We start from the raw sequence: 27,203 nt of genomic DNA on the forward strand, positions 1-27,203 counted from the left end.
ACATATACACACTTATTTGCAATATACATAAAATAGATGCAAGAATTCGATCATTGCAGTGTTCTTTACATGCTTGCAAATCTCACTGTGATGGTCATAGTGTAGGCAGAAAAGCAGAGGTCCAGAACAAAAATATCAAGGAAATATCTCTGCAACTCAGAGCTCTAGCACTTACTTTGCTTTTTTAAAAATACAGCAGGTATTTGAAAAAGTCAACAGTTTTGTAACCAACCTTGGACAAGCTAATCTTTGACTAGCATAGTCAGCCAAGACAGAGACTTTCCTGATAAGTGCTGGTGTCATTGATCTTCATCTCAGTCAGCTCACCGCATTCTCACACTTGTTCTGTCTGACTCTCGCAAGCTGCTATAGCTTAGTTAATAAAGATTACTTGTTCAATCTCTCCTAGCTATGTTAGCTTATCTGATGTTGTTTATCTTGTGCACATAGGGTCCTTTCAACATTGGACATATAGACCTGTGTAAATAACATAAAGGTTGATGAAAACATGTATTTTAACAGCTTCATGGTTTTGCCTTCTAAATAAACTAATTCACTTCATGCTGCAAGTCTATCAGAACAACAAATTTAGAAATTACCAGTCTAAACTTTAAACATAATAATCAAAAGCCACTTCTCATTATTTTCATATAAAAATTCTTGCATTTTGGATGACTGAAGAAATTCCACCTATTTTTTTGTGCTTTTTAATTTTACTTCAGAAAAATTTCTCTGCAAATGAAAGAAGCAATGCAAAAGCGGAATCCAGACAGGAAAGTCATGTCTTATTTCTGCATTAATAGGACTACACATCTAAGAAAGATGAGTTATGTTACATACATCTCTATAGGCTCTGTAAGTGATTAGACAGACCCAACAGTAGCATAATGCCATTATTGTTTACCAGAACAAACTAGAAGGAACAGAAGGCTTTCTTTTTGCTAAGTTTGTTCTTTATATATATGGGGTTGGCATCACCAATTTTTTACTTCTCTTTTATGCCAGTGGAACTACACTTGAAGACAGAATAAAATAAATGAGAAATCAAAAGAAGTAAATTAGGCCAATTGTTTTGAGACAGAAAACTTGTGTTACAATCTTACCTCTGAAGTATCTGAACTTTGTTTATAGAGCTTGCTTATGCCACCAAACAGCAAGCTGTAGTATAAAATGATAACATGTCCCAAATCCTAGGAGCACCCACACAATCGTTATAATTGTGATTTCATTTTCTTTTGCTAATGTCGCAGTCACAGTGAAAATGTCCACATATCAACATTTAGGCTCATGTTAAACTTTCAGACACGGGGGACAGGAATATAACTCTTTTCCGAAAAGAGTAACTCCACAATATCCTTGATTTGTGCATGCCAGAAAATGCATTTCAGTTACTTGATACGATTCTTGTGCATTTTTCAGTCAAAAATTATAATAGTTTCATATAAAAGATATTTTGGATTTCATTTCTGTGGTACCTTCCAAACCTCCTTGTTTGCAAGGAGCAGTGTCACACTTCACAGCCATGAAAAAAGAGCAGTGATTTTGTTCTGACAAGCTCTATGACAAGTGCAAACTATTTCCCCTTTCTGTTTTACATTTCCTCATTGATTCTTCCTTCTTCATTGGTTCTCCAGCTGCCCAGTATTCCAGAACTATTTTCAGTATTATGCATTTATCAAAGACATGAATGTCTACATAGGTCCCCTTTAAGAACAGCTACCTATATTCACACTTGTATTTAATCCAAGCATTTTCATTTTAGTATAATTTCCCTGGTTTCTTATTATTTTAAAATTATGTGAACAAAAATACATTTAAAGACAAATTTTCAATTCTGCTCTCAAGTCATAGCTACCCATAAAAAAATCTTATTTCAAAATCTAAATTCTAATACTTAGAATGATTTTTATGACCTGTTAGGCTGTGTGAGGAGCAGCTCCTCCTCAGGCGGTGATGGGGCAAGGAGATCGAGGGCAGGCGAGAGCTCCCGTCCCCCTGTGGGAGCCCACAGAGCCCCTGCCACGGCCCCCTGGGGTGTCCCCGGAACCCCCATCCCTGGCGTCAGGGGAGACCCCCGGCCCTGTGCCAGCCATGGGAGAGGCTCCCGGCACTGCACGGATGGACAGACAGACGGTGGGTGCCGCACGGACAACAGGCGCACAGCCCCGATGGAAAAGGGGCCAAAAGGGTGACCAGGCACAGGTCAGTGTGCTGGCCTGGCCGTGCCTGCACCTGAGCAGCACCTCCGTCCGTCTGCTCGCTGACCCCATTCCCAACCTCCTTCCCATGTAGGGGCTCTCGTCTGTGTGTAGGGGGCTGCGCCCCAGCCTGGGGCACCAGAGTTGCAGGCTTGGGGCCGGGAGCAACTGGAGCGTGTGTGCACGGTGTGGCTGCCATCACCATGCAGTTGCCAGTAGGCGTTGAATGGGGCAGGCAGGGAGCAGAGTGAGGCTGCAGCCATGTATGTGCGTGTGTCTGGGACTGAAGAGCTTGGAGAAGTCATCCGCTAGAGGGACTTGGAGATGGGTTCCAGCCAAGTGCCAGAGTGACTATGGAGCCTGAGGTACACTGAGAAGTGTCTTCGCTTTTGTGCGTGTGTGAGCAGTCTGTATCTGCAACTTGAGTGGGGCTGTGGCCTCAGGGGCTCATGTGTCCAGATGACAGTAGCTGAGGAGACTAAGGATTGAGGGTAGCTACTGGGTAGAGTGGCTGTGTAAGGCCATCTACTGGAGGGAGCTACATTGCACATATCACAGAATCACAGAAAGGCTGAGGTTGGAAGGGGCCTCTGGAGATTATCTAGTCCAATCCCCCTGCTCAAGCAGGGTCACCTAGAGCATGTTAGACAGGGTTGCATCCAGGCAGGTTTTGAATATCTCCAGAGAAGGAGACTCCACAATCTCTCTGGGCAACCTGTTCCAGTGCTCTGTCACTCTCACAGGAAAGAAGTTCTTCCTCACATTCAGGCAGAACTTCCTATGTTTCAGTTTGTGCCCGCTGCCTCTTGTCCTGTTGCTTGGCACTACTTAAAAGAGTCCAGCCTCATCCTCTTGACACCCTCCCTCAAGGTATTTGCAGACATTAATAAGATCCCTTCTCTTCTCCAGGCTAAACAGGCCCAGCTCTCACAGCCTTTCCCCAAAAGAGGGATGCTCCAGTCTTCTAATCATCTTCATAGCCCTACGCCAGACTCTCTCCAGTACTGCTATGTCTGTCTTGTACTGGGGAGACCATTACCTGGACATAGCACTGCAGATGAAGCCTCACTAGGGCTGAGTAGAGGGACCGGATCACCTCCCTTGACCTGCTGGCAACAGTCTTCCCAATGCACCCCAGGAGACCATTGGCCTTCTTGGCCACAGGGGCACATTGCTGGCTCTTGGTCAACTTGTTGTCCACCAGCACTCCCAGGTCTTTCTCTGTAGAGACGCTTTCCAGCTGGTCAGCCCCCAGCCTGTACTGGTACACAGGGTTATTTCTCCCTAGGTGCAGGACCTTACCATTATTGAACCTCAGGAAGTTCCCCTCTGACCAACTCTCCAGCCTGTCCAGGTCTCTCTGAACAGCAGCACAGCCCTCAGCTGTACCAGCCACTCCTTCCAGCTGGGTATCATCGGCAAACTTGCTGAGGAGGCACTCTGTCCCTTCATCCAGGTGACTGATGAAAAAATTGAACAGGATGGGACCCAGTACTGACCCCTGGGGGACACCACTAGCTACAGACCTCCAACTAGACTCTGCACTGCTGATGACGACCCTCTGAGCTGTCTTTCAGCCAGTTCTCAATCCACCTCACTGTCCACTCATCTAACCCACCCTTCCTGAACTTACTTATGAGGATGTTATGGGAGACAGTGTTGAAAGCCTTGCTGAAGTCAAGATATACAACATCCACTGCTCTCCCCTCATCTACCCAGCCAGTCATGCCATCACAGAAGGCCATCAGATTGGTTAAACATGATTTCTCCTTGGTGAATCCATGCTGGCTACTCCTGAACACCTTCTTACCCTTCCCATGCTTAGAGATGACATCCATGATGAGCTGTTCCATCACCTTTCCAGGGGTGCAGGTGAGGATGACCGGCCTGTAGTTTCTTGGGTCCTCCTTCTTGCCCTTTTTGAAGACTGGAGTGACATTGGCTTTCTTCCAGTCCTCAGGTACCTCTCCTGTTCTCCAGGACCTTTCAAAGATGATGGAGAGCAGCCTAGCAAGAACATCTGCCAGCTTCCTCAGCACTTGTGGGTGCATCCCACCAGGGCCCATGGATTTGTGGGTGTCAAATTTGCCCAAGCAATCTCTAACCCGATTTTCATCAACCAAAGGAAAGTCTTCCATTCTTGGACTTTCACTCTTGTCTCCAGGGTCTGGGATATGTACACGTGTTTTGCACAAACAGACCTCTGTCTTCAGCAGCCGGAGAACAGAACAAAGCTGTTGGTGCTGCCTGTGCTTGGTGAATGCAGTGTCTTCTGTCTATGTTCATCTGTGTAGCCATGTGTATCTACATGTTGTGTTCATGGAAATACAAGCTCAGCTTCACTACTGGCTAGAGCAGGAGGCTCACTGCTTGATCAGAGTTGCCTCTCTTGGGCTATCACATTTAGCAACCCCTAACACAACGCATGAGATAGATACAGTCCATGAGACAGATGCACAGAGGCCTGGTTATTCAAACAAAGTGTTATTTTAATGGCTGGAGCTATTTTGCTTTTTAACTTGAGCACTTATTTCAGTTTCTTGCTAGCCTGTTAACACCTAACACCATTATTTGCAGTTTTTGAAGATAAAGCTGAGCTTTTATGTAGAACTGGTTAACTCCCTTAAAAGACCAAATAGGGGATATCCTAACTGCTAAAACTGACAACAAATTAGGTGGTGATAATGCTTTCATTCTGAGCATAGAAATGGATGACATCAGTTCTTTGCCAAACACCCATTTCTTTCGAGACTTAGGGAGGACAGTGGTGCCAAACCCGGCTCCTAAAAAGCGAAACCCGCCCACGAGGTTTCGCTCTAAGTCCGCCTTTGAGCAGCTTACAACTACCGGTGAAGCTGCCATTTCGTGAAGCTGCTCTACCCTCACAGCGCGCTTCCGCTCCGCGACGACGCCTACCGGCGGCGGCGGCCCGCCCCGCCGAGGGCGTAGCGGCGCAAACGCAGCGGCCACACGCCCCGCGGCCTTCCCAGCTGCCTCCTCCCGGCTCAGCCCCGCTCCGCCCCGCCGCAGCGCCCTATAAGGGCGCCGCTCCCGCCCCCACCCTATAGCGCGGCACGGCGGAGCCGGAGGTGGGGGCCTGGCTGCTGCCTGCCCGCGGCCATGGCGTTGAAACCGGTGCTGGGCAAGCTGGTTAGCAAGAGGGTGGTGCTGGCCAGCGCCTCCCCGCGCCGGCAGGAGATCCTCACCAACGCGGTGAGTGCGCCACGGCCCTCGGCGGGCGCGGGAGCCGTCCGCCCCGGGGCGGGGGAAAGGCGCCGCGGTGCTTCCCCTCCCCCCGCCCCGGGACCGCCGCTCCGGAGCCCGCGAGGTGCCGCGGCCGGGAGGCGCTGCGCAGGCGCCGTGCGCGCGGCCCCGCAGCAGCCGTTAAACGGTCGCGGGGCGCTGGCGTCAGCCTCCCGCGGCGGCGGCCGGTCGGGTCTGGTCCGCGCCCAGCGCGGGGGCGGGGGGTACGGCTGCGAGCAGCAGCTGCTGCGGCCGCGGCTGGCTTCTGGGTTTGGTTTTGGTTTGTTTTCTTTCCCCCCCGCCCCCCCTTTTTTTTTGGTTGGGGGGGGGGGGGCGCTGTTTGCGTCGGCCCATCTAGTAATCTACACAAGCAGCTTCGGAACCTGGATAATTTTTAAGCTTAAAAGCCGCAAGGCAGACCAGCGGCAGTAGTACAGCAGTTTCCAGAGGTCCCTGTGTGTTTGCACGTCAAGACATGAAACACTTGGGTTTTATTCCAGTTTTTCCCCCCTCTTAGCCAGGTTTTCTCTGTAAACGAGTGCATGTGCCTCAATCTGCTCGTACTCAGATTAAAGTACGAGTGGATTAAAGTATACTGAAATGCTCCAATGAAGGGAGGGTTAATGTAATAGAGCAAGTGAAGGACTTTATCAGATTGATGAATGCCCTGCCAGCATTCTTGTTCTGGGACATAACGGAAAAGTTTGGGAGGTCTTAACCTGGCTTAAGCTCCTGAAATGTGTATCAGGGGTTTATGCGGGGGAGGGGACTAAGGTAAATCCCCTCCCTCCTTTTGTTAAGCACTTCTAGTATGCCTAGAATGGAGAGGGATCATCGACCCAGATTCAGGGCAGTCGATCTGCATGGAGAAACATGCAGACCACACTGGAAAGGTTGCAGGTCGATTTTGAATGGTACTCAAATTATTGAGTATAATACATATTATATGTATTATAATGCATCTGGTTTTGATTGCTCTGTGTTGTGTTGGAAGAAGGTACATTCCTTGTGAAATACAAAGAGGAGGAGGTAGCACAGATGCAGAAACATGAACTGAATTCTTATTAGGAACATACCCTATCTGCTGGGTGCAGTGAACTTAACAGGTGTAGTAGGAAGAACAAGGGTTTTAGTGACAGAACTACATGCAGATACTGGGCTGGTCTTGGTTTCCATATAACCATAGGTATAATAAAATATAAACTAGAGGTGATAAGACTTACTGAAAATGTGCTGTTATAGGACAAGTAAAGTACTAAGGGTGAGCTCAATCAGACACCTCAGTACTGGTATAGCCTACTTGTGAAGTGTGTAAGTACTATACTGTTTGCTATTTATAGGAAAAGAACAATGAAATTACATGATTAGGGTCTAATAAATAGTAAGGGTAAAATGATGTCAGCATGCCAGTGTAAAAGTTCTTTCTGATTAGAGTGCTTTTTGTTTTGGGCTGCTTGTGCATTGATACATATGCGTAAGCCAGTATTATTGCAGGACACTTCCTTCTCCCTGCCCCCTCCCTTCACTTACATGGAGAGGAAATTAAGTTTTAGATACCAAATTTGTATCACTTGTTTAATATCAAGTTTTACAGGTTGCTCCCAAAGCATCAGATTGACTGTATGGTTTTCCTTTCTTTGTTGCAGGGCCTGCGATTTGAGGTTGTTCCATCCTGGTTTAAGGAGACTCTTGAAAAGTCATCTTTTGCAGCTCCTTACCAATATGCCATAGAAACAGCAAAACAGAAAGCTCTTGAAGTAGCAAACAGAATGCATGTAGTAAGTTACCAGCTATTATAACTGTTGCATATTACCTTTTTTGTGCATGTTACTATGATTTAATTTGTATGTACTTCTTAGTTGGTCTGAGTGTGTTTTCCCAGTAAAAGCAAATAGGTGTTTTCTGTCATTTGTGGAAGATAGCTACTGAAATTAACTCACCTTGTCAAAAGGACATCTGGATCTGATACCTGACTTGTGGATTTCCTCAAGTGGAAGTGGCCTGCATCTCTTGTCAGCAGCACACCTACTCTGACTTGAGATATATAATTGCTTCTAGCAGTCAGGTATATGACTTGTATCCAGGGTGATTAGTGCTTATCTCAATAGTTATCCCTTCCAGGTATGTAGACTGTAGGGGCAGATTCTATACAAAATACATAGATGTGAATCCAGCATTTTACTGTAGCTGCCATTGAACAGTAGTTGTAACAAAAGAGGGCTCATGAATATAAGGGTGCTAGAGGAATGCTGAAAGATGAGACAAACTTTTCTATTGTAAAACACTCTGGGGAGGGAGGGAGAATCTGAAATCCTTTTTAAGAAGGGAGAAACTGATGACTGTAGTCAAGGCAAACTATGGCATTTCCTAAATATCAAAAGCCTGTCATGCAACTCATACTATTAGTGTGATATTTGACTTCTACCCTTAATTGCTGTGTATCAGCATATTCATCTGTCCTATACAAGGACTTATTCAGAGGTCCATGTGATGAGATCCATAAAATGCCATAAACTGCTAATAATTTCTTAATGATACATCTCTGAAAGCAGAGTATATTTGTCAAACCTATAGTGGTGCCAGAAATGGACTGTTGAATACTCTAAGCCATCAGTGTTGCATTCCTCAAAGCAAATATTGCATAGTCTCCCATGTAAATCGTTATCCAGGTTTCTGTCAACTTTTTCTCAGAGAGCAGTGTGACATTAGAGTGAATTTTAACCCCAGACCTAGCTTGCTAACATATACTGGACTTTCATTGCAAAACGTTATGCTGGTGATAATGATTTCAAAGCACTTTCTACTGGATTTAAAGAAATAAATGCTGGAATTAGCTTTACTGTTTTATACACATCAATGTAAGTCATCTCTGTACAGGTGTTTTTATATAATGATCAGTTACAGAGAAGAGTACTTTCTCACATGCTATGTTAAATTTGCTGTGCAGCTGATAACACACAGCTCAAAACTTTACAATACGTACAGGTTACAGTTTAAAGCTGAGAAAGGGCTAAAAGGAACTCTTTCATACTCCTGTTTTTCACTTTCCCAAAATGGACTGTGTGTGTTCCCTTTCAATATCTGTGTTTTGAAAAAGTAGTTAAAGGCTCTTTGGCAAGACTTGACTAAGCAAACACAGTTAAAGCTCTTTGGTGACATTCTTACCTCTGATTTCCATACATAAGATACTTCCTTTAAGGGAATTCTAGCTGTAATTTTGAAGATCAAGTTGAGAATGCAACCAATTCTTTCCTGGGTACATTTGTTCATCAGTAACTTATTTGGGTAAAATTGTGACCTGAGAAAGGTCTGCCGAAGCCTCCTATTTCTGGCACTTTTATGGTGGTATAAATAGTTACCATTTTGTAAACAGTACAAAAGGAGAAATAGAATCTGTTTTAAAGTCAGCATAAAGCTGAAAAGGAAATCAGTGAACTTGTTTCATTAGCTTGGATTTTAAAATATTCTTTGCTTGTTTTTTATTGCTTTTTGAGAAGTACTTTTTTTTTCTCTCTCTACTTTTGCAGAAACACCTTAGAACTCCTGATATTGTTATAGGAGCAGACACTATTGTGGTAAGAAGTCTTACGTATTTAAGCATTGTTTTACTATATAAAACATGTATAAAATACTTGTATCTTGGAGTCTAAAGCTAAAATTGGAAAAACTTTTCACTGAAATCATCCCTGCAGTACCTGCTGGTTCTATGTCAAAATAGAGATCTTTCACAAAAATCAAGTATTATGTCATAATTGTGTTACCAGTATTACATAAATAGTGCCTTAGATCCACTAGCATGTGATTTCTGTTATTGGGCAGCTGTTGATCATCAAGAAGTTCAGATCATGCAAACTATCTAATACTGTCTAATACTGTATTTCTTGGCAGACATTGCTTATACATGTGGTCTCCACAGAGAGAGTGAACAGTGAATGACAGGAGAAGTTTAATTACCCTCCTGTTTATGGAAGCTCCTGACAGTGGAGGGTGGCATATAGGGTTATACTCGTGTGCTTGTTGGTAAATTATCTGCTCAAGTGTCTGTGCTTCTTAGTCTACTCAGTAGACTCATGTTTGAAGGCTTGGCTGAAATTACAGTTTCAAAGTCTTGTGTCCTACCTCAATTTCAGAAAAGTAAGAAATAATAGAATATCTTTGTCTTTCTGCTTTAGACTGTGGATGAGCAGATCCTGGAGAAGCCAGTTGATAAGCAAGATGCATATAGGATGCTCTCAAGGTTTGTAGCTTTAAATAAGATTCCAAATGCATTGCTTAAGCTGTTGTAGTAAGAGCTGTACAAATTCTTTGCAATATTTGAAGGTCTCCATGGCCACAGATTTCTGATGCATTTTTTCCTAAAGAGTATAAGACAGTTCTGCCACTGGAAAAAGTCAGACCTGCTCTTATCTTGCACCTGGATGATTGTTCTTGTTCCTGCATCTTAGGGAGCTGATCAGGGTTAAAACAAATCTTTTGGTTTAACTGAGGAAAAAATCTTTATTTGGATTACTTTCCATAGTCATCTTACCACAAGACTGCCTATATATATAGGCATATGTGTGTATATATTGTGTGTGTGTGCATATATATATATATATATATACATATGTGTATATATATAAAGGTGGTACAAGGACAGGGAAGGGAAATAGAGCAGAACCATAATAGTGGTGTGCTCACACTTAATGACAGGATATGGCATATACAAGAAAGTACATACTAATGTGTTTACACTGATTGTTTCAAATTTTATTACCTTGTGTCCTTCTGAATATCAGGCATAAAGGTACCCAATTTCCTTAGTTTCACTTTTTTCATTAGATAAATATCTTGCTAATTTTCTAATAGTGTTTTAAAACAGAGTAAACATTTGTCTATTTTTTAAAAAAAATCTTTATATCAAATCCACTCAATACAGAAATTAGGAGAAAGTGAGTCGAGAAAGTCTTAAACTCCAACTCAGATGTTGGTACTTCAGATTATAGTTTAATGGTGGTGGGGCAGAACTCCACTTCTGTCAGTTCTTCATGGGAAGCAGGCTGGTAGTTTGAGGCTTTTGTTTCTCTTTCCCTTTAAGCTTAATGTTATTTTCTATCACTTTGCAGTCTTCATCTCAACGCAGGAGAAGCAGTCTCATTAGCACTTTCTTAAACATCAACTATTCAAAACTCTAGTCGCTTTCTTTATGAAAGATGAAGTATGATGAATCTACTGTTCATTTGTCTGTGGTGATGGAGGGAGTCAGCAACATATCATGGAGTGAGATCTGGTGAAACAAGCCAATTCAAGAATATGTTAGAGAATTCGAGGAGCTTGGTGTCTTTGGGTGTTTTTCCCTCTGTAGGTCTTTTTTTGTTGTTGATGACTTAGCATTGTGCTGTTGAGAATGAAAAATGCATTTTAACTTCAATAGTATTATTGAAAGAGAGCAAATAAGACCAGCATATGTTATTAGCAGGAGATTCCCAAAGGAATCTGTCTGGCAAGGGATTTCTTACCACTATGTACTTTTTTTATAAACATGCCAAGTTTGGTTATTTCCAAAAATAGTACCTATTTTGCTAACCTTACTCCTAACACAAGTGTTTCTGATTCAAAAAAAAAAAAAAAAAAAAGCACTTCAGTAGTTCAATCGCTTTAATCATGGATATGAAATGTACTTAAAAATTATTTTGTTATGATTCCTGTTGTGTTCAATATTAGTAAGAAAGTACATTGTACTAACTATATCGATATATATAGACATGTATACACATATCCAAGATGTCAGCCTGTAGTATTTACTCACTAATTTTTCATTTTGTAGTTAATAAGATTGAATCTTGTGCGAGATGGTAGGAGTGCAAGATACTATTTATTCCCACTAATCTAGTTAATCTGTATGAGACCATTCCTTAATTCGTCTCTTCACCTCAAGTTCTCCTGCTATTTGTTATACTTCTGTTTATACATTAAAAAGCCCTGTAAGGCACAGTGTTGTGCTCTGAAGCCACTGCAAGAGAGACCCTGTTACACTCAGCTCCCAGCTGAACCTAGTTATGTGAAAGGTCTGAGGTATCTGTCCTGGGTTACAGTGAAGATGTACTCTTTTCCTCTACAGGCTGCTTCTACAGCTGTCACTTATCACAGGATCCTAGTGGGTCAATCATTCAGATTTTTTTTAAAGTTGTATCATCTAGCTCCTTATTGTCAACTTTCACTCAAGTTACCTGTAATGATACAGGGGCTTTTCTTTTCCCTTATGCATTTGAAATATTTATTAATCCCTATGTATAGTAAATAGATGGCTGTCACTGACTACTTTCTCACCTTGTAGGCAATGATTTTTCTTCCTACTAATGTCCAAAAAAAAAAAAAAAAATGAAATAACTGAGTCTTACGGTATTTTTCTGGGGGGAGTGTGTTTTTTGTCTATTTTTTTTCAACTATATTAAAATTAAAATGTGTTTATTTAGAATACATCTCAGAACTATTGAGTAGTTTATTTGTGTAGTGGTCTATTTCTCCAGTTGTAGTAATATAATCATGTATAAGACGTCTGCAGATGATGAAATTCATAAAACTCTTGCTTAATGTGCATTTTTCCCTGATAGGTTGAGTGGGAAAGAGCACAGTGTTTTCACAGGAGTGGCTATTATACATTGCAGCAGTAAAGGTATATGTGTTACCTCATTGAAATTCAGTGTTTTATTAAAATGAATTCTTTTCATAAAGATGACCTGCATAAATGAACAAACAGAGGGTGGAAACTTCTCATATGCAACCTGAATTGGCTTCCCACTCAAGATGAAGTTTACCTTATGAATGTGTGCTTGTGTGTATATGTAGACATTTCCCACCAAAGCCAACCTTCGTATTGCATTCAGTTTTCACAAAGGAAGGAGGATGACTAAGTACAATAGCCTTTACAAGTACTGTCTCTGGAAGTTGTGGGATTGCTTCAGACCCGTGTAAATTTGTGGGAATGTCCTAAATGAAATGCAAGCAAGGTACTACAAAATACAAGATCGAGCAGAATCTGATCTGGAATAGCTTTCTTCTGTGTTCTAGTTACATTTGCCAATGCTTGCAAGAGATTGCTATATCTGGAGTTACTGCTTAGTTTGAGTTTTTTTTTCCCTCCTCAAATCTTAAACCATTTTTAAGGGATGAGTGAAATAATAGCTTAATTGCTTAATGTGTCAATCCCCTAAACTTATTGCTCCCTACAATTTTATGCTCTTTAACAGATAATTTATGTGGTAAACAAGTGGTTTAATGAGTACTGCATCACTAATACACTTTCAGGATTGTTTGGTTTGAGGGATTTCATGTGACTTCATGCCAAGTTTTCATTAATGGAACTTCTGCAAGGCTCCATTCTCAGATTTTACTGGACATGCTCCTTTCCTGTAAACAAATTCCAATAAAAATTTTGAAAACTGAAGAATGATAGCTTTTAGCTCTTATGACAGACATAATGCCAGTAATCTTACTAATCCTTATTAATAAATGGGTACATTAGGAGAAGCTTCTGGAAGAAGAAGCATTTTCCACTGTTGAAAGAATAATAACCAGAGATCTGCACAGCAGTAACAAAAGATACTGACTTAATTCTTGCAGGGAGGAGTAGAGATGGTTAGTAATCCTTAACATGCTAGTGATCAACTGCATGCATATTTTTCCAAGGCTGCTTTCTTTGGAACATGCTTTGTAACAGCCTCTCTCTGAAGTGATAGCAGATTCAGAGTGTAACTATGCAGGGGGGGGGCCAACACCCAGTTGTACCATACTTTGGAACATCTCTGGCTTTCTCACAGTAGCTTGCATGTGTAGAAGTCTGAAATACTACTTGAAAGATGATACTAAGGCTCAACTGTGATTCTGCAGTCATAAAAATTGTTACTGTGAGACTTGCTGGATGACTGAGTCTGCAATACAGATGCTGCTATACATCTAGGTGTATATAATAGTTTTAAAGAACTTTTAACAATGCATCATAATTAACAGCGGAGTTAGATGCTTATGGCTGTTCTTGTCATTGTTGGATGTATATATTGGCAGTCCATAAATAGCTCTGCAGGCACATAATTAACTTGGAGTACATCAGGAAGAGCAACCTGCTAGACTAAGATACAGCTGCAAAGGTAGAAAATACAAAAACCTTTTTTGAAAAGTAGTATGTGCAGAGGGGAAGTAAACAGATATGACTCAACTATCTCTAAAGAGCATTATTAGTAATTACATACACCTGTTCTGCATCTAGCTCTTATTTTTTTCCCAAGCAAAATTGTCAAATGACTATGAAGTGAAATTAACTCTGAGATACGTTATGCTTTCTAAACTATTACCTTTCTAAACTATTTACTGTTACTACTTGTTTGTAGTGAAACCTTCCTCTGGTTGCAGATAATCAGCTGGAAACAGAAGTCACTGATTTCTACGAAGAGACAAAGGTGAAATTTTCTGACCTGTCTGAAGAGCTTTTATGGGAATACATTCATAGTGGAGAGCCAATGTAAGTAGGAACCTGAAGCTATCGCACAGTACTTGAGAATAGGATAGGATACTTCACTAGCCTCTGCCATAAAGCACTTTGCATTGTGTTCTACAGCCTTTTGTTCCATGTGTGTCTGATAGATAATAGTATGGGTGATGCAACATGAGTTTTCTGTTCTTGTTGTCTAGAACTAGCATTGCTCCAGGAAAACTGAATGACCCTTTTGCTACCCTAACAAATACAAATAATGAACACTAAAATATTCTGGATTACAGCAAGTACTACTCTTCCAATATACAATTGCCTCTCTATCTGAGGCATTCAAGGAGCTTGAGGTAATGGCTGTAGTTCTCGTTAATCATAGTTAAAAGATACTCATTCGAAAAAAATAGTGATTGTCCCTCCATTCACTTTATTTTTATAATAGTAAGGAGAATTACCCAAAGCAGTTAGAGTTTCAGAGAGGCTTACTGAAAAGCTCGAGCTTTGCTTATTTAGCCTAGCAAAAAGCAAACGAGGGAATAAGATTAGTCTAAAATTCCACTGCTCTGATAAGAGAAGCACTGACTTAATTTTGAACTTTATTCTGGTGACCAACTTATGAATGTGTTTCTATGCCATAAATAGACTTCTACCCATTTCCTCTGCCCTTACATTTATACCAGTAACTTACAGAGCACAATCTTCCAACAGAAGTAGTAAAGAGTGAGAGCATAATGCTTAACTACTGTTGAGATGAGATTGGCCAGTTTCTAAACAAAATCTTAAGTAGTTATTCAGAGACAAAAAGGGAATTCATGTGATAACACAGAATATGACTTTCCCTTCTTCCAGCTGAAACTTAGCAAAAGCAGATTGGGCCAAGGTTAGTACTGTGGACTGTATCTGAGAGTGAACATCTGGGTTGTAATTTCAGTTCTGGTTGTATCAACTATGGTGTTCCGTTATGCTTGGTTTCTGACACGGAATAAGATAGTCACATTTTACTGCAAAAGGAAGAACTTGTGTAAGGTTTGGATGTGTCTTAAGTGTTTGTGTATGAATTGGCCGTATTTTTGGAAAATGTAAAGAGCTGAGCTCACTAAGAAGAGTGAAGTTGATTTGGATTATGCAGAGAAATGTTTTGGAGAGGATACAGTCTATAACAGAAAATCCTAGTTATATTTTTTGGAAGGTTTATCTTTAGTATACTGCTAATCAGAAAGTTGCAGTTTGAAGGAGAAATGCCCAAGGATGTTTAGAAAGAGTTGCAGATTTAGAAATATTTTGAATATTCTGATTATTTCCTCTGGAATAGAGTATGGAATAGTGTTGCTGTGGTATGGCAGAATGAATGAGCAGCATTGAGTAGTCATGTTCCTTCTGCTAACAGGATACGTGATAGCAAAAGTTTCCCGGTGGACTGGAAGTTCAGATAATGCACTTCACCATTCTCTGGAGCAGAATCAATGAATCTAAGCTCTACAATCAAGAGTAGAAAGTATTTCCTGTCTACATGTGAAGAAATTACTTAATATAGTGACATGTAAATTGTGCAAAACAGTGCCCAGTAAGGGGAAGCTTCTCATGTCCTTTTCCATGTGGCCATCCATATGGATTATGCATTTGTGCAACAAGTGCATGTATGCTTAAGCCTTTTAAAACAGTATTACAGTTCAAAGGACCATTAGTTAATATTTTTAAATGAGATTAAAAAGCACATGAAAATTAAGGTATAATCTTCTATGACTTCACAAAAAATTGATACAGTTCCATGTTATTGACGATTGGATTGACTTGTCATACAGTATTTTATAGGCCAATTTTATCCTTGCTATAAAACAGTCACTGGTGAGAGATGGGAATGAATTCTAAAGCATATTGTCAGTTTAAAATAAAAATAAGTTTAAAAAAGAGAAGAGAAGACCATTCTCAAGGTAGGCTGTAGTGAGACTAAAATCCTCCAACACTTTGGCTGCAGAATGATGTGCTTTTCCTTTTTTTGGTTTATCTCCACTCTTCTTTCACATGAAGGATTTTTCTGCTGTCTGGCAGGGTCCCTTTCCTCTTCTCCGGCTCTTTGTAGAAAGAGGGCTGAACTGTAGCAGTCCTTAGTATTTCTGGCTTGCATAATGAGTGGACTTAGTTTCTACTAGCCTCTTTTTGGCCTAGCTTTTTATTCTGTAATCTTTCCATGTGAACAGCTTCCTCTGTCTCTGCTCACAGCTTCTAATCTGAAGATCTTAAAATGAACGCAGTTTTTGGTATCTCTGTTGCTCTGAACAGTGGCAATGAAACCAAAACAACTTTATTGCAGTTTGGGAAAGATGAGGGTGGAGGATGTAAGTGAATAAATCTCGTAGCTTGTGCAAGTAATTAGTCTCAGAGCACAGATTAGTATGTTGACAACTTGAGATTTTTGGATGTCACAGAGCATAAAGTCATAAATCTGAGCCTATACATACAGCCTATACAGACACAGGGTTACAGAAGGAAGGCACCCTCCTTATACAAGAATTAATTCTGAATCTTGTTTTAATTTGTCATGTTGTTGCAGCTGACTCCTCTGTATGAAGTTGTTCCACATTCAGTAGAACTCATTAGCAAGTCTGTTTCTTTTACCTGCTCACTCCAGCTGCTTTGCAAGTTCTGTTTAATTGGCATGTGGAAATAGAACTCACGGGTTTCATGCTGTGTGTATGCTGACTGGGCATCCAGCTGTTGCTTCTCCCAAGAGATATGAGACTCAATTCTGCTTCTGTTTGCCTCTGTGGGGATGGTAATTGTGCTTTACAAAAACCACTATCCTCATACTAAGAGGAACTACAGGTGGGATTTGTCCCACTTCTGTTTGCAGTGAGATGACCAACTTTGGATACCCTGAGGTCTCCTGGTAGTTGATAGAAAGGGACAAGAAGTCTTAGCATGTATCTTCAGATTTATTTGAAATGTTTGCTTCAGTGGAGATTAATTGTCCATGATGTACCTGTTTCTGACTTCTAGCTTAGCCCTGCGTCACTAGCTCAGATGTACTCTGTCTAATGTGGCTGAACGCTGTCCACTTTTCTAGTAACTCTGAACATATGGGCCAAGACATGTATGACATATATGGCTTCTTTTGGAAACCAAGCTGAAACTCAACCAAGTATCTTTCTTCATCTGAGAAACAATAGTACTTGTCAATGCAATGGTGATTAATATAAGCGTTTATTCAGTGTTCAGATATATTTGTTGTCCAACATGTAGATATATTATTTTGCTGACATGAGTAAAGCAGTTTTAGAGCTGATAAAGAAAATTAGATTTTAACTTTGCATTTTCAAGTTACCTGCATTCTACCTCTTCAACTTCTCCGTTCTCTTTGGAGAATGGATAACTTCTGAAATCTTTGGATGTTGCACATGTTCATATTGAAATTCTCTATCCTTTGTAGGGTACAGTTACTGAAAAACATCTTGGTCACAACAGTGATCTTGAAAGATGCATTTCTGTAACATGTAATACAAATTAGTTGTGGTTGTATGTACTGTTTTATTAATATATTGCTAATTTTAAGGCTTCATTTAAAAGTATCTAGTTACAAAAGCTGATGGGATTAGATAGTTGACTGCAGGAGCCAGTTATGAGTGATAACTGATTACTATATGATGTGTATATTAGTACCGGGTTTAAAAATCAATTGAACTGTTATTTGATAACTATATAGCATCACGTTTTTGAACTCAAGGCTGTAGCTGTGGTAGAAGATCCTATTCTGGATTCCATGCCAGAAGACAAAGTTTAACAGAAAAATAGAGGTGGCTGATCTGTGTTTAAAAATCTTTCTAGGCGTGTGATACCGCTTCTGTTGATGGCCAAAACATCTCTTGCCTTCCTGTCAGCATATACCAGAACAGTTTCATCATACTGGAGTGCTGTTTCGTAAATATATATATATTTATACACACACATATAAAAGGACTTTTGACGATAAGAATATTCATAATTCAGACAGTAAGTCTTCAATATGATGTAAAAAATGTTCCTTCTGTTACAACAACAGACCTATATGGTGCTGATCAAAATGCAGACTGACTGCAACATTAACAGAAAAGCCTCATTTCCTAGTCTGTAGTAATTAAAGTCCCGTTTACTGTGATGTTGATTCTTCAGTTTCTACCTGGGCTGGTATCTGAAGGGTAATCTTGAAATACATTATGGAAAATATGAAGAGCTGTTTCTGAGCAAACCTGAGACTGGGAATCTACTATACTTCTTATGCAACAACTTGTAGAAGAAAATATTACTACACAGTTTCATACTCTAGGCTTTAAGGTATCTTCTTCAGTCTGAGTTCCTCTGTGGCTAATAAATCACTGAGGATCTTTCATCCTGTTGTGGAATAGGGCTAGGGCCACTGCAGTTGGTTGGCCCAGTGGCAGTGTTGGTCTCGGTGATGCTTGTTATCTTCTCTGTGTAGGCAGGACTTGGAGAATGCTGAGTAACCTATGGCAACAGTCTGACTGCAGTCAGATGGAGCTTCTTTTTAGCAGATTACAGCACTTGGATTACCTGAAACTCATGGACTTTATGCTACGCACCCCCTAATAGAAATATTTAGTCCTGCATTTATATTGCAATTCATGAATTGCAATGTTGAGCCTAATTAGCAGCTTTAATCTGTTTTAACTTGAGCCTGCTAGTCTCTATGACAGATTCTGCAGTACTGGTGGATTACTTTGTGCTACTGTTACTCTTGACTTCTGTCCTAACTGTAGTTAGATACAACTTTTTTTGTATATTTTTCTCTCCCCAGGGACAAAGCTGGTGGATATGGAATCCAGGCCCTCGGTGGAATGTTAGTTGAGTATGTCCATGGAGACTTCTTGAATGTAGTGGGATTTCCTCTGAATCACTTCTGCAAAAAGCTAGTAGAGTTGTACTGTCTGCCTTCTAAACATAGCATACACCATATAAAGCATGACTCTATCCCTTCTGTGGACACTTTTGAGAACCTAAGTGATGGAGAAAGTGAATCTTCAAATTTTGCAGAGTGTAAAGGGGCTAACAAGTTGACTAGTAGCAGGACACATCCTTCAGAACCTGTTTACAATTCAGAAGACAGTTACTGTGTCAAAACTGGTTTTACGGTGCCTTTGGAAAATCAGAACGGAGTGTTGGAAAATGCAGCAAAACTCCCATCTACAATTATAGAGTTGATAGATGGTTTTAGAGCTTCAAAGGTAAAAACAAACAAAATTCCTCCAAAAATTCTACTTGCTACTGTTCCTACTAATACGATTGTTTCATTGGACTGTAGTATATATTAGCAGATAATATGAAATATTTGAGCTTGTGTAAGAATGTCTTAGTACACTTAGTAATAACTAAGTGTAATTTATAGAGAGTCTAGCTGAAACTTCTGGGATGGCAGTGTTTTCAATATTGGGTTTCATTTGTTCTGTGAAACTTGAACTACCTGCATGATACTGATCTTTGATCTGAGAAGTAAAAGGACACAATTACTCGACTCCCCACCCCAAAAGGACTTCCATGTTTTACCTCAAGTGTACTCCTTGAAATTCTGCTGGGGGGTGGGGGTCTGAGAAGCAGCAGCAAAAGGACCCCCTTGTTTCCTCTATATATGTTTTTTCATCTTGTCTAGTAGTTTATGCAAGATCGTGGTTTATTTTTTTTTCAATAGCTACATCAGTGATTCAGGCTTTGGTACGTGTGCACGTTAAGTGTGAGGCTCCAATGTAACAGCACCCTCAGAAATGTATATTGCAAAACTTAGTAAATACTTTTAAGAAATGTGAATTTCTTACTAATTACTTGAGGGTTGGTGAGTGTTCCCACCTGCCACCTCCCCATCACAGGAGCACAATCATGTTAGAGTTAACTTTCTAGATGCTGTCTGCAGGAAAAAGTATTTTATAGGTTTAATTTATCTGTTGTTTTAAATATTTACAATGCTTGTTGCTTTTTTCCTTCCTTTTAACACTTCATTCTTTGCGTTATAATTTTGTGGAAGATCTTAATCACTTATCTGTTCCTTATTAGTATTCTTTATAACCTGTTTCATATTCAGGGTATTTTTAGCTGATAATACAATAGCTGATGGAGATATACATAAAGTCTACAAACTGAAGGTCACATGCTCTGTCTAACTGCCAAGTATGATCGGAAAGGAGTAAAAATGGTGTCAAATTTTCTACTTAAAGCCCTAGTGTAGTTAAGACAATGGCAAAGAAGGTGAAGGAGAAATGGGCATTCTAAGTAGATCAGTAATCAATCAGGTCTTTCATGTTTCAGGAAGAGGTGAAAAAACTAAAATGTCACTAAAATGACAAACCAGGTTCTAAAGATAGACCATTTCTTGGCCAGGGTGGGTGGGAGGACAGAGCCAAAAAACAGTGGGCAGTGGTTTTGCTGAAGCAGCAAAACAAGTTGTACTCAGATATGAAGGAAAAACGTAGTATGTTGGTCACTGTAAGTCAATGGGTGAGCTGCTTGCAGGCGTGCGAAGCAGGACTGAAAAGCCTTGAAACTAATGTGTTTGCACATAATGTGCAAAATGGAAGTGTAGCTGTCTTCTGCAGAAATAATACAGATCTTAAGGAAACAATAAGAGGCTTTCTACAGTGTGTTCAGGTATTACAGGAGACTGCTGTGTGTTAGGCTGTAAACTGGAACAATTATCTTAGCGTTTTATGCAAAATGCAGCTAAGTGAATTGAAACTTGATATAATCAGATGAAAATGCCAATTAACTGGGCAGCAGCAGCAGGCTATATTAGCAGACTCTTCAAGCAAGGTGTATTGATAAGAGTATATTTTGATGTATTTCAAAAAGCAGGATAATGCAGAGCATTTCCCAAAGTTAAATACAAAACATGGAGAACCACTATCATTTTGTTTATGTATATTGAGCTATATATACATATATATGTACATATAGTTCAATGTGATGTAATGCTGAAGTTACATGCAATGGAAGAGATGGAGGCAACTGTAAATAGAAGCAGAAAACAAGTTTTCTTTTCCCAACAACTTAAAAGTTCTATTGTGAAGTACTGAGCCCCATGTTGAACCAATGAGAATTACTTTTTTCCCTGGCTTGGATCCTCTAAAATTAATTACCACTTAGTGAATTACCAATATCAACTCTCTCCATGTAGAACAAAGATAACTGCACAAATGCATCTAATTTGATAAAAGTTCTCAGTCTCTATCATCTTGATTCCTAACTTTTATTTTGGTCTTTATAAAGCAGACCAGTGGAGGATCAGAATTAAATAACACTTTTTAATTGAACCTAACACATTTGTGGGTTTTTTATTCCCTTCTTGATTTTTAAACAGAGTTACAGAATCGTAGAAAGTATTTTGGATCTGCCAGTGTCTTGACTGTATCTTCTTGCCTTCCCTCTTTTCCCCCAGGTGGTATTGTTGTAAAGATTGGGCAGGTCTTGGAGGTTAAATGGTATAGACCAGGTACATTTGACTCAGTATTGTGAAAGTCTGGGTTCTAATAAGCCCCAACTCTACGTTGTTACTAGAATAACAGAAGAAAGCTTAAAGAAAGGATGAAAGCTAGAAACTTGCACGTATGCAAGTGCACACACCATGCTCCCAATTTAATCTTTTTCTCTGATTTTTATTAAACAATGCAAAACTGTGAGGATAAAGAGTTTAATTTTTAACGTGTTATAGTTGCCACACCTGTTAAGAAATGGATTCAGTGACTACTCTGTGTTTCCGGGCTTGTGTTCCACATCAGTTCCTTGGTTTTAGATGTTTTAAGTCTTCAGTGTTCTGCTTCAGAATACTAAAGCTACAACATTGGAGAGGTATACAGATTGAGGTATATATCATCACATCATTAATGGTAGTCTCCAACTAATACATTTCTCTACAAGTTCAACTGAGTTTTTTCAGCCTACTCAGCTGCATTGCATGTGTTTATTTGCCACAATCAGGCACTAACTAATCTGTCCCCATTCCTTATGTACCTGTCCTGTTAAGGGACAAAATACAGTACAGTTATGCCCTTAAGTTTTATTTCTGCAAATTAAACAAAAAGCAATCTTTTTATAGTAACTGGAGCTGTTATACTGAATTAATGGGGCTTTCCAGTTCTTTGTTTTCTCATACTCACTTTTTTATGGGCTTTCTTTGGCATTAGTTCAGAAGTGTGCTTAAGCATGTTTGAATTTATAGATATTTGGCATATGTCTAACTATAAGCATGTTCTAAATAGATCTCCCTTATACAAAATCTGTAGATTGTTCCAGTATTTTTCATGCTCCTCTGTCTCCCAGTATCACTTAGCTAAAGATACTGAAACCTTGGAGAGGAAAGGATAACTCTCATAGCAGTTACTTTATTGTTACACTCTTACACAACTACTTTCTTTAGGAATAATAATACTTCTAAGATGTCCAGGACAAAAGGTAGAGTTTGTTTCTTGATCACACTTTTTTTTTTTAAATGTAACTGATCAACGAGTATTTCCTACACACAGGCTCTGTTTGTAGCTTCTAAGCTGAAGGTGTTTGATCATCTGAAAGATAAAGGTTCACTGAATGCTGTGGATGTTGCAAATGAGGTTGGAGCTTCCCTGTGTGGAACAGAAAGACTCCTTGATGCATGTGCTGCTCTTGGATTGCTGGAGAAAACACCTCAGGGTGACTCTTTCTTTCCTGTTTTAAAAATAAGAGGGAGAGTGAGGGAGGATGAAGGATCAAGCTAGTGAAGCTATGCTTTTTCACCTTCATAGTCTCATGAGTCGGGGCAGAAGGGTTCCCCTAAACTACATATAGCACTAGGGAAATATAGCACTTGAAGATCACTGCTGCATCCCAGAGACCAACCTGATGTTGTGGGTAACTTGGATTTGGGGGGGGGGGGGGGGGGGGAGAATATTCCACCATTGAAATGTTGTTAGCTGGAAATGTTTTATTTGGGGGCAACCACTTCTAAATGAACACCTCAAGCCTCCTTTCTTGGAATTCTGGGATCACTGACATCCAGTTACTGTACCCCGCTTCCTTGCTGGACGCAATACTGACCACTGCCAAATTCTGTCTGCATGGACAGTCACATGGGACAGTGTAATCAGCCCAAATGTATAGTATAAGATAAGGGCCAAATTCTCTTTTCTGCTGTAGCAGTATAGGATCACAAACTTTTGCAGAGCTTCAAGGTATTACTGAGAGGAGAGCTCTAGGATATGTCCATTTTCATGGACAACAATTTAAATGTTAGTGCCTTTAACTAGCACCATAGTTGAAGGTACATGTAGGTGAGGGAGTCAGTAATGGGATTAACTTTTTCAGTCTGACTACATACTTAGTTTCCATATGTATTGCTTGAGTGGTAAGCCTTGAAGCCTGGTCCTGTGCCAAGAAGAGGAAATAAGTCTTTCAACTTCTTTAGAGGACATGACCAAGAGAAAGCCCTAAAGGCAAAACATGTTAGAGAAAGCTTGAATTTAAGGGAAGGAGGAGTCATAATCTGAGAAATGTAGCCAAGAATGAGGAACTTTGAATAGTTTTCCCTCAATATTAGGTGTATAATTGAGATGCTAGCAAGAAAAATCTGTGCCTATCTGTCTTTTGATACTTAATATTTTTCTAAAAATTAAGTCCTTAGTGGATTCTGCTCTTCCAAGAATGAGACTTTACAACTATTTCATAGGAATGGTTATACAAGAAGATACTATGATCCCAGGATTGCTACTTAATAGCTGCAGATGAAAATATGCCTGCAGATACTAACTGACAATTACAAGCACTGAACTAATTAAAATTGTTTTCTTCCCATTAGGTTACAGTAATACAGATTCAGCAAATACCTATCTGACATCAGATGGTAAATACTCACTTCATGGCTACATTATCCACTCTAATGACCACCTTTGGCCTCTTTTTACATACCTGGAATCTGCTGTCAAAGAGGGAACCAGGCAGAACCATCTAGCCTTTGGAAAGAAAACAGAGGACTTATTTAAGGTAGTCTAAACTCTTATTTGTATCAAAAGTAGTTGTAAATGACTCGGGGAAAAAAACTGATCTAGGCCAAAATTAAGACTGAGCTGTCTAAGGAAGTAGGTGAATCTTGGGATACTAGAAACAGAGTGAATGTAGCTTAAGTCCCACACTTCTGTTCCCTTCAACTTTAATTGTGCAGGCTTTAGGCTTGAACATGCCTATGCAGTCAGTATATTAGGAAGTTGAAGAGTGCTAAAGAAAATTGTCTGGCTAAAGTTTTGCCTGTTCAACTAACATGCTCCCAGAACAACCTCTGGGCACACTTAGCTTACTGATGTGTAGCCTTTATGTAACACCAAGTAGTACTTCTGACACATACATTCCTTCTAGCACTGAAAGTTGATACAGTACTGATGTGAGCAAAGATCCAGTGCAGCATGTGCTGACTGCATGTTCAAAGCTCTATTTAAAGTCATTTTGTACAAATGCAGTAGAAAAGGGACCCAGTCTATTTTATTTAGGGTGCAGTCTTCTGTGTACTTCAAGATGGCATATACTCTTGTTAAGAAATGCAATCCTTCCCTCCCATCCCTGTAGCATTCCTTCCCTTATGCTAGCACAGGTGAATGTGCTAGGACTGGGGGATCACTTAGAGCTATAATCTAGCTTTAGAGTCAGTTCTCCAACCTGCTTCACTAGGTGGCTACATAAATGCTTGTGCCAGTTTAAGGATAGTAGACTGAGCAGGGCTTTGTCTTTGACAGCACTGCTGCTTTAAAGTTTAGTTCAGACTAGATCCTGAGGCTTTAATTTGTACTTAACTCCTAGATGTTGATTAAGCCATTCTCTCCTCCGACCCTCTACCCCTCCCCCCCCCCCCCAAAAAAAAAAAAACAAACATTGTTTATGTGCAATTGATGGCAGGAAGTAAAGGCTTCTGAAGACCTCCAGAAGAAGGTGCTGTTAGCCTAATATTAATGCCTAGACTTTTGGTGGACAAAACTTTGAGGAATGCTTCCAAGGCTAGGACTTAAAGGAAGCTTAGGTATCTTGCTTCAGTAAGATGGCAGTAAGCACTTGAATTCATATGCAAGTTAGGTGCTTTAAGGTAGGTGAACTGGATCTTGTCCTGTGTTGCTTATCAAGATTATCGCCTTTAGTTTACTTGAGTGATGCTATCAGCAGGAGTTACAACCAGTTTAGGCCTGGACTCCATGTGAGTGCAGGATAGTGTGTCCAAGCAGAAAATACACGCTACCCCTGTGTACTAATGGCAATACCTGGAGATCCTTCCACTGCATGGTTAGTAAAACCTCCAAGACTGCATTGAAAATACCCAAATGTGTGCTCTTTGAGATACTACAAAAGATGTCGCTGACTGGGTTTTTGGAGAAAATGTAGAATTCTGCTTCTCACTACAATGAAACCACTTGTAATCACCAGGAAAGGACTTGGATGAGCAGCTCATCAGTGTCATTTTGAACTAATCCTTCAATTTTAGACTTTTTTTTTTATGGTGTGGAATAACCCCTATTGTCTTGGTTAGTTTTAGTTTTGCTTAGTCTTAGTAATGGAAAGAAGTTTGACTATTGTGGATGCTTTTAATTTTAGTTTTATTTATTTTTTAGGACTACTATCACAGCCAGGAGGTGAAGAAGCGTTTTATGGCTGCCATGCACAGCATTGCCCACCTGACAGCAAGAGATGTGGCTACAGCATTTGATCTTTCACAATTTAAATCTGCCTGTGATTTAGGAGGTACTGCCTGTATTTGAACTTTTGCATACAAATTATAGGGAAAAGCTGTTTTTTTTTTTTTTTTTTTTTTTTTTTTTTTTGGTTCTCTATTTTATTAGTTCATGAAAACTGCAGTAAAACTGTCTAGTGTTATTTGCCTAGTATTGTGTTGTTGTGGTATTCAATAGTAGGAATAAGAGTTAGCTGAAAGCAGAGTTACTTACATAGTATTAACCTTAAAATCAAATGAATTACTCAAATTTTGTTTGTGGTGACAACCAATTATGTACTGACATGGCTCAGATAACAGAAAAAGTTTATAGTTCAGCTGATAGAATATTGCAATAGGAGCTCCATTTTCAACTGTACTGTTGCTGCCCTTTGGCATTTGCTTAGGATTTTCAGAAATAACAAAAGGATATTTGGATCCTTCCATATTGGGATGTCAAACTTGCAACACTGCGTTGATCTGAAAAAAACTTTGGAATCCTTTAGAATGGATTTAAATTTTTTTGTTTGTCTTTGGTCACCTTTGAATATTAATAATACAAAAATGTTGAAGACCAGTGATATACCTGAAGAGACTCTGCTCGTTAGTGTCCTTTTTCGCTGTATGCTTGGAGTTGCATAGAGAGGGTGATGTTACATAGGGAAAAGATCCAGTGAAGGAAGAACACTTTACTCCATATCTGGACATACGGCATGTCAGAATTTAGCACAATATTGGTGCAGCCTTTGCCACTTGTCTAGAGATTAAGACCTCACCATCCTGTCATTCACTTTGCTGAAGAGTGGTTGTCAGTCTTTAGAAATCAGCGCTTTCTAAATGATCCATAATTCTTCTAGTGCTCTTCATCTGCATATTACAAGTCTTTTTTTTTCTGTCAGAGTCAGTACTCTCTGACCAAGTTCTTTTAGATATTTCACGCATTACTGATTTCTAATGTTCTCACTGTCACAACATTGAGGTTCCTCAATCGCTGGGAAGGAATATGCGGGTTGAAGCCAACTCAAGCCCATTGCTCTCCTCAGAATTCCTTGGTTAGTTCAAGTTTTATACCCTGTATTGAGTTGAGTCACAGATATATTTCCCTCTCTTGCTGATTCGGCTAACTCAGGGGTACGTTCACATTACTTTGATAAACTTGGGAAGAAATATTTACACCTGCTCCAGTTAATGGTTCTGGCTGCTTATCTGCAACAAAAGTCACCCTTCAGCCCCTTTGTGTTGAGATGAAGTCAGTTCTCTGTGCAACAGCTGTGATTAACAGGTTGCATCCTAGATGATTCCTGAGCTTCATGGGCGCCTTGCTGTTTCCTCTGAGCCTTCTTCCATTGTAGGGGTTATCGATTGGTCACAGGTTTCACTAATGTTCTTTCACAAAAAAACTGAGCTACTGGGAAGTTCAATGGCTTACAGTTCAATGATCGTGTTAACAGGCCTATGACAGAGTAGGGAGTAATGTCTGTGTTCCCCAAACTGAGTCTTAACCACCAGGAAATGCTATTGCCAGTGTTCCTTGTGGAGCTTACTGGTTACTTCTAATTCTAACTTCATGCCTCTATCCTAGAGTTAGTTACAGTCTTGTTTTTTT

The 27,203-nt window shown here is 40.0% G+C and overlaps 1 protein-coding gene across 2 annotated transcripts in view; it reads left to right on the top strand.

Annotated features, from left to right (window-relative positions):
* The first annotated feature begins 5,228 nt into the window (after positions 1-5,228).
* ASMTL (acetylserotonin O-methyltransferase like) overlaps positions 5,229-27,203 on the top strand; it is a 31,742-nt gene continuing 9,767 nt past the window's right edge. The window contains exons 1-10 of one of the 2 annotated variants that reach the window (XM_062601479.1): positions 5,229-5,411; positions 7,088-7,219; positions 8,969-9,016; positions 9,614-9,678; positions 12,035-12,096; positions 13,830-13,938; positions 18,695-19,121; positions 22,404-22,566; positions 23,708-23,892; positions 25,500-25,629. In XM_062601479.1, the coding sequence (XP_062457463.1) occupies positions 5,319-5,411; positions 7,088-7,219; positions 8,969-9,016; positions 9,614-9,678; positions 12,035-12,096; positions 13,830-13,938; positions 18,695-19,121; positions 22,404-22,566; positions 23,708-23,892; positions 25,500-25,629 (1,414 nt within the window). In that variant the 5' untranslated portion in view covers positions 5,229-5,318. The remainder of the gene's footprint in view (positions 5,412-7,087; positions 7,220-8,968; positions 9,017-9,613; positions 9,679-12,034; positions 12,097-13,829; positions 13,939-18,694; positions 19,122-22,403; positions 22,567-23,707; positions 23,893-25,499; positions 25,630-27,203) is intronic. The other variant, XM_062601483.1, reaches the window with a different exon arrangement.

The sequence above is a fragment of the Rhea pennata genome, chromosome 1 (assembly GCF_028389875.1).
Source record: "Rhea pennata isolate bPtePen1 chromosome 1, bPtePen1.pri, whole genome shotgun sequence".
NCBI lineage: Eukaryota > Metazoa > Chordata > Aves > Rheiformes > Rheidae > Rhea > Rhea pennata.